Source organism: Seriola lalandi, unplaced genomic scaffold (assembly GCF_002814215.2).
Source record: "Seriola lalandi dorsalis isolate HSWRI2012SDOR001 ecotype SW California unplaced genomic scaffold, Sedor1 jcf7180002054879, whole genome shotgun sequence".
Classification (NCBI taxonomy): Eukaryota; Metazoa; Chordata; class Actinopteri; order Carangiformes; family Carangidae; genus Seriola; species Seriola lalandi.
This window is the reverse complement of record NW_019525432.1, coordinates 1,155,764-1,164,306: the sequence shown is the minus strand read 5'-3', so window position 1 is coordinate 1,164,306 and position 8,543 is coordinate 1,155,764. Positions and strand designations below refer to the sequence as shown.

At 39.7% G+C, this 8,543-nt stretch overlaps 1 protein-coding gene across 1 annotated transcript in view; it reads right to left on the bottom strand.

The window, feature by feature from the left end:
• Positions 1-6,524: 6,524 nt before the first annotated feature.
• Positions 6,525-8,543, bottom strand: part of ldlrap1a (low density lipoprotein receptor adaptor protein 1a) — a 14,893-nt gene continuing 12,874 nt past the window's right edge. The window contains exon 8 of the mRNA XM_023428509.2: positions 6,525-7,572. Within this exon, the coding sequence (XP_023284277.2) occupies positions 7,384-7,572 (189 nt within the window). The 3' untranslated portion in view covers positions 6,525-7,383. The remainder of the gene's footprint in view (positions 7,573-8,543) is intronic.

Sequence of the window (8,543 nt, the reverse complement as noted above, 5' to 3'; positions counted from 1 at the left end):
GGGAAGGAAGGAAGGGAGGATGAGTCAGATAATAAATAAAGCTGGGAGTGACAGACTCAGAGGGAGAGAGATCATGACACCCAGTGGGGTTTGCAGTGTCAAAGCTCCAAGTTCATTCCAGTACGGTGAGATATTTGAATGTTAACAGGGGTGTCAGTCGGGTGGCAAAGTCTGGTCACGAAGGTTTAGGATTCAACATTGGAGCAAATATGAAATGAATAATTTGGAAACCATACAGGTTCTTAAAGCACTACAAAATGGCCATATAATATCTGATCAATTATCAATCATTGCTCCACATTGTGTGCATGCTGATTCTGGCAGCAAATGATATTTGCTGCAGGAAAATGAAACATAATTTTTTAGGTTCTTAACACGCTTGGATTTTTCAAGTTAACAAGTGCTTGTTCATTCTCGCTCCAGAGTAAGATGTTTGTATGAATGTTTTAAAGCCCTCAATAAGATTTAAGTAATCTTGATATAAGAAATATTCCAATAGTGCAGTTTGTTCCACTACAACACCATGAGCTTCTCAGTAACCCCAGCCTTAAACCAAACTTCTGGTTGCATAATCTTCCCGTGCCGACACAAGGCCACCTTCTAGTCAAAGCCATCCCATTCATTCCCACTGGTTTGGCTGTAATGTAGATGACCAGACAAGTGACTATTGAGAACCTTGAAATATTACCCTAAGGTCCCGCACATAGTAAAGAATGGGACTGTTTACTTATGGCATATATTTGTACTTTATGTCGAAGCAAATAACCAAGAAGCATGGATTTACAGCAGAATAATGGAGTCGGTGTTTTATGTACAATCATGTCTGTGTTGTCCATTTTGATGTTCATGGGATAAAACCTGTTCATGAGGGCTAGCATGACTCTGCTATCGTTCAGATCCATGGTATATACACTAACAGTTAAAGGTTTTTTTAGAACACCTTCATTTTTCCAGTTTTTGTTGAAAGTTAAGAAATCGGTTCACTTACAGTTTTCCTGTAGCAGTTAATGCAAACAGTTCCTACAGATGTCCTCACTTTGTGTTGATTACTTACAGTCCCTCTGTTTGTACAAAGGCAGTGTTGGAAGGGTCTGATGCATTATTAGGACAATACTGTACTACTTCCTGTAGTAAAGTATTGTCCTATGTTGATATCAGAAAGATAAGTAACTAAGGAAGAACTTCTGCAACTATATTCGTTTTCCATTGGAGAAAGAGCATCACAGTGAGTTCAGCTGCTGGATGAGTCACAAATTTAGATTCAGTTTAGTTCAACAAGAAGATCCCATGATTCCTTGTTTTTAAAATCTGTTTATATATATATAAACAGATTTTATATATATGTTTAAAATTGTTTATTTGTTCTACGCTTTAATTTCAGAAACATTGAATTATGTAAATTTAAATAACAGCTGGAACAATTGAGGTGTTCTAAAAACCTTTGACCGGTAGTTTATATATATACTATTTCTATGAAAATATAAATGTCTAATTATGTATTAACACAGAAAAGAAATAAAATATTTTCAATGCACCATTTATGTGTCCTGGTGTTTACTGTACGTTCATTTGGCAAAAGAGATGCTAATATGTTCTTAAAAGTGTTTAGACCATTAGGAGATGCAGAAACTCAAACACTCTTGCTCACTTTGTCCGTCGTGTACAGTGCACACAGCAGAATACACATGGTAGGTTCCTAATATATTAGCAGGTGCCCCCAATACCAACCAGTTAGTCTATGCAAGAACCATGTGCCCACAGTTGCTGTTTGTCAAATTAGTTTTTAATGATTTAATTAAAAAAAACAAACATTTATTCAGGAATATTTGTCATACCCTGAAGTTACTCAAGAAAGGAGGAAATTCGTTTAGCTTAGCATAAAGTCTGGAAGTTGGAAACAGCTAGCTACTGCTGGCTCTGTCCAAAGTTAAGAAATATGTCACTAACACTTCTAAAGATGATATTGTGATTTCGTCTTGCATGTTCCCAAGCCAGTTTGCACACAGTTGCTGCTGGTCCATATTTGATTTTAATCAAAGACTGAAACTGGCCCCACGTATCAGCCTACACCTATATCACTTTGTTGTTTGGTGAGAGCGGATGCTATCTCTCTGAATGCTAATGAAGGGTGTGGGTGGCCAAAGGTGGCCTCAAGCATATGCGGCGTGACAAGGTTAGATTGCGATGGATGTGGTCCAGGCCTTCGCACTCAAGGCTGGTTTATGAGGCTGGATCAGCAGGCGCCGTGCATCAATATAACAACCTCAAACACACACACACACACACACACACACACACACACACACACACACACACACCCACACACAGTCACTCCCACCCATCCTGGGCATCTTGTGGAACCGAAAACATAAATTAGACTGGGGCTCCAGAGAGTGCACAACCGCAGGTGTTCACACACTTAGGCCCACATACACACATGAGCTAATGGTGTTATGTCAAATAAAATGGTGATACCTGCTTCATAATGAATGGGGTAAACAGTGGTGGCAGATGATGACTCAGTAGATTGTCAGAAGAGGCTGATGGAGCCTAATGAGCCAAACACTTCTGTTCTTGTTTCTAGCCTTGGATGGCAGGAAGTTTAGTTGGTGAGAGTCTGATGTCACGTGGACGTCAAGAATGAAGACAAGGAAATAAAGACACATGCACATAGAGGGACAAACAATCATCCCTCTCCATCAATAGGCCTTTAAACTTAGCTCCATTCCTTTTCCAAGTCTTTATAGTCCCCTTGATCTCTGCCTCTCTCTCTCTCTCTGCACTCAGTGCTGTTATCTGAATATCCAGATGGAGGAACAATGCAAAATTAATGTCACCATTTCTCCACCCAACTGCTCCAATACATTACCGCTGGCAGGTCACATTATGCACAAAATTTATTAGATATGTGAATTAACAGTGGCATCGATTGCAGCCACCGTAGATTAATCTTCTGTGAAGCTAAAGCTATGGATTAGTCTGCTTAAATGTTTATTTGAAGCTGAGCCAGTTTTGCTGCAGTGCTTGTCTCAGCTTTACAATAACACTGAGCACACACCAGTGACATTGTTTGTGCAATCATGTGTGGACATGACATATCCCCTGTATACCCTCTTCAACCCCTGCAACTGTTTGTTTACCCATGAGATTTTGCTGAACAGTGAAAGCCAGAAACTTCTGTCCATGCCACTTTCTGCCTGTGGGCTTTATGTTTACAATGAACAGGGTTTCCTCTGTGCACAGTGGGGCCTAAGTGCGTGTTGTTAGATCTTGTTAGCTACAAAATGGCCAAGTTGAAGCGAATTACTGCCTAAAATTTGACATTTTAGGAAACATGCTTCCTTCACTTTCTTGCCAAGAGTGCGATGCGAAGATTGACACCAGTCTTTTAACTGTCCATTCAGTTTAAGCTGGAGCTTGAAATGACTAGCTTAGCTTAGCATAAAGACTGGAAACAGCTAGGGGGAAATAGGAGTTATATATTGATCTCATTATATACAACGGTTTATCTGTCTGCACACTTTGGGTTAAGACATGTTTAACCTAGCTTAACACACATACTGGAAATAGGGAAACAACTAGTCCGTCTCAGTCCTAAGTCACAAAATACACATTAACACCTCGAAAGCTGACTAGTGTCAACAAGTTGTGGTTTTGGGTTATGTGCTAGACAATTTCTTGGCCTGGGAAAAAAAGAGGGAATGGATGGAGACTCTTCTGAGTTCAGTCAGAGGCTCTCACAAACACACCCATACTTCAATGCACAGGGTCAGTGTGTACATTGTTAGCTAGCTTACAGCTAATGTCAATATGCTTGGTATGTTGTGCTGTCAGTAAATTCAAACTGTACCCACAGCCTTGCAGTAAAATTTCTGTAGTTACTGCTGTGCTCAGTGCTCAGCTTTGCTTTCTGTTTTCTTTAAAAAAAAAAAAAATAGTGTGCAAATATATGTATTTATTTTTTTAAACCTTTGGATGGACTCAGGCTAACTGTTTCCCCATTGTTTACAGACATAGTGCTAAGCTAAGCTAACATCTCCTGGCTGCGGCTTCACATTTAATGGACAGATACAAATAGTCTTGCTTTTATTGTCTTACTCTTGGCGAGGAAGCAAATAAGCTTATTTCCGAGACTGTCAAATTCTTCCTTTGTACATACATAGATTTCAGGTTTCATTTTCTGTCCCTCTGCCTTGGGCTCAACAAGATGAGAGGGAACGCTGCTGGAACATTCTCCGAGGTTATTTATTCTCTGTATTTTCAATAGGTAATGTACTTAGGCTTATAAAAGACTTTAAACAGGCCAGATGATAAAAGCCACGCTGAAGGTGCCTGAATTCAAGATAAGTACTTCCTTTTCTCAGGTTTTCAATGGTGTGAGAAATGTAATATTCATCTTATTGTGTGTCTGTCAATAAAAATATACCAACTCAAAAGGGAAAACTAGCTACACAGAGTTTGCTGTAAGATATTTTGCTGCTTTTATCCATCCTGATTCACTTGACCTTGATGCCCAAAACTCACTTGGAGTCTTTAGCAATTTAAGCGTATGTGCCTACAGTATTTGTCCCCTCTCTGACAGAGACGAGACGTTTGCCTGGCTGTTTCTCAGTGTGCATGCTTTCATCAAACTTAGAGCGAGAGTTAGAGCTCCCTTTGAGGAAAGACTGTTAAATAATGCAGGTGGTTAAGTAAGCTTGTCGGGACGAATTGTAAAAAAGCCCCCGCTTCACTGAACCAGAGCCTGTTAGAGAGAGAAAGGGAGGGAGACCGCGTGACTTTCAGCCCTCTAGAGTTCTGTTCACTCACACGGGTCGAATAAAGAACGTGGCAGGGAACGTGTGCGTGGCAGCTGAAGTCTAGCGTGTCCTCCTCCCCTGCCATCATGTCCTCTCGCTGGTGGTTTACAGATCAGTCTGACACAGAGCATTGTTTGGTTTTTCCTCCCTCTGACAACCTCTCAGAGCTAATACACTTACACATAATGGCCTACACTTTCAATTTGAATTTAGTAAGAGGCAGGAAGAGGACGGTTTATTAGGCAGAATTAGGCACGTTGTAACATCATTGTCTGGCAATAAGGAATACAAATGGCTGCCTTGGTTCAGAGCTGAAGATGTGACCAGCATCAGGCGCTGCTAAAGGCTCAAAGCGCAGAGAGTTGTACTGTGTGGGCTTCACTTCATTGTTAGTACAGGGCTGCCCCCTAGTGCAGCTATAAACAAACTGCACCTTCATCCCCTCAGGACTACATCGTCAGGAAGAATACAGTATGTTATTTCATGCCCAGGGAACTGAGGAATCAAACAGAACGGACCAAATAAACAAATAAAAAACATTCGTCACAAGTTGAATTAAGACAAAACTTGATGTAAGTGGAAGAAACAGAGAATACACATGTATGCACTAACACTGTATCTGTGGCTACAGGGTGGAGACTGATAGATACCTACTGGGAAACGGATGCAGGATCAAACAGCAGGTGTTTTGGGGCTTCGTGAAACAGTTGGGCAGATCCTCGCAGTAACAACAAATGCCAGAGGACCACTCCATTTCCGTTTGATGCATGTATTCACTTTGACTCCAGATAAGCTTCATTCCTCAAAACAAATTACCATGTCAACAAAAGTTGAGAAACTGAGCTCAGTACACAGGACAAAGAACAAGCACACCTTTTCTCCTGCTGCTCTTCAGCCCAGCAGCCATGTGACCCCACTTTCAACAGTACGCTTTATTATTTCAGTAAAAGTAACAGATTAAGTAACATTAATCAAATTAATAAATTGATGAATAGCTAGAAAAATCACAAGACCCTATAATAATTCCAGTGCTCATTGGAAATTTATTCCCAATCAGTTGTGGGCAAGCAGAACAAACCTCTTTGTTTGCTCTATCTGAGTTTAGTGTGACACGTATGAATTTGTGAAACTAAAGGCTGGAATGAGAATAAATTGAGTTCATAGAGAGAGCTCTCCGATTTCTCTGCTTGAGATCAAAAAGAGTCACAAGAGTTGAACAAATCTGAGAATTATTTCAGAGCTTGATGAAACCTAATTTTAAACTTAGGAGACTAATTTGAGATTTCTCCTGGAGAAAAAACAGACAGGAGAAATAAGCTATAGTCTCATTTTGGTTTCTCTCAGATCAGTTGTCTGGGAGAAATACATGAAACACTTTAGAGATCTCTTATTTTCTTTTCCTGTGGGATGTTCCGTCATTTTTCGACACTTTCAGCAGTTTCTCAGGAAATGGGTCTTGACGTAAAGAAATCCGAAACGGTTATTTAACATTTATGACTTTGTTCAATTCAGTGCAGGTCCAGATCTAGGTCAGAATTAGGTATCTCAAGGAAACAGGATAAATAGAGAGAATTTAGCTTTTTTTTTTTCCTGCCAATCTAATGCTCCACACTCCAGTCTGCTAGGTGGCAGTAATGCACCTGCAAGCTGGTTGCCAACCACCAATCAAACCAAGAGTGTTCTAGTTTTGTAAATAAATTACATTAAATATACCAAAACAATCAATTTTTTTGGAATGAATATATTTTAATTCTATACAATACTGATTGATTAAAATGTACATTGATATGGCCACACTGGAATGTGAGCACATCTGGGCTTCATTCAACACCTGTAACAAACCGTCTTGAATGAGCCACCTGTAGATTTCATATAAATACAACAACTAGAGTGATTTTCAGATTATTATAGAAGTAAAACAATCTTAAATTTGCATCCAAGGTGGTGAGAGGCCAAATCCTCACATGAACTAAATCCACTGATACTGTACATTAACAACTGAAAGATGTAGCGTCGCTGATTGTCCTGCTGGTATTAAGGCCTGTTGATAGTCTGCACATCAGTCTGAATTAAATCCTGCTCTTGTCTTCAACCATAAAAAAAAAAATTATAAAACTATAAATTATAACTAAACACATATACAAAACACTGATTATGATCCCAAAACTACAGAAACAGAAGATTTTAAGTAAACAAAAAGACAACAAATGCTAACGTACATGACTTGGTGAACGTACATACACATGTTTGTAAGGATGTTTGCAGTGTATTAACAGGACAGACTCAGTAACCTCAAAAGAAGATATTATTGCTTTGGTGTGCAGGGGCGGCAGCCCGTGCCGTTTCCACAAAGAAGGGAAGAATTGTCCATGTGAAGAAGGCAACAACAAGGTGAAGTGGCCAAATGTAATCTCACAGTTCTACACTTATTCCCTTATGGATTTACTGCATCCTCATCTTAAATACACAGTGACAGTGGTGCCTTGTTCATTCATAGGAAGACACAAGGACACCCCTCCTCCCCTTAGTTGTTGTTCTCTCTCTCTCTCTCTCTCTCTCTCTCTCTCTGCTGTGTTTGTGTTGATCAGAAGCCGAAGATATCGTCCCCGAATGGGCTGAGGCCGTGTGGAGTGTTTCCATTGGTGCTGTCCCAGTTGGGTTCAGTGAGCCAGTCTTGGGGCGTCACCCCAATGTCCAGGACCTGGGGGTTACTACGCGACACTGCCAGTCTAAGGAGATAGAGGAGAAAATGATTAAAAGAAGAAAAACACCTCTTTTTCCCTTTTAAAAATAGTTTTAATCCTTGAATGATGAAGCTGGTATTATTCTATTTTCTTCTGTCAATAAATCCCATGAAAACACCAAAACCAACAAGTTAGTCCGTCTCAGTACTTTCTGAGTTGAGCACTCAGCTCCTACTCAAAGAGAAAATCTTTAAAAACAGACCACAAATCTAAAGTTTTATACTTTAAAGTCTTAGTAATTTCCCAGAACATCTGGGCACTGTAGTTTTTTTAAATTGTGCATTTGTTGGGGAACATTTTCAGCCACACTGATACAGTTTCAAAACTGTAGTAAGTAAGAATCAAGGATTGAAAGGTTTGTACAGTGAAAAAATGTCTCGAGAGCAAATGTTTAATGTGCAGGACAGTGGAAGGGATTCTCTGGAGATAATGTGTGAGACATGGCTGAAGATATACAGAGGTCAAAGTTCACCATCCTGATGGCTCGTGGACAAAGTTTTATGTGGTGTATTGACTCAAAACAAAAACCACAGCATCCACATTCATCATAATGAAAGAAACATCAGTGCGACTCATTGAGTTGATAGTTTTATACAACGCATGAGCTCTGAGGCTCAGAGAAATAAGATCAGGCTTTGGCTGCATAAACAATTCTGGACGGGATCAGGATCATGCTGGTTTAGGTCTTTTCATACATATATAGAACATCACCCACGTTTTACTTACAGTAGAATGAATATGACCTGACAAATGACAAATGACAAAAACCTCTAGTAAGGCTAATTAAAACACAGAAACCACAGACTGAGATTTGATAAGATGAAGTAGATTTCTGCCGCATGAGGACTCATAATAAACAGGTCTGAGAGTCTGTTCGTAATGTGTATTTAAACAAACAATAACCAGGGAGGCTGTACTTATCTTACCAGCTAACTGAAGCTGAGTCAAAGAAATAAAAATAAAATCATAAACCAGAATTCATGACCTTAGATGTCAAACA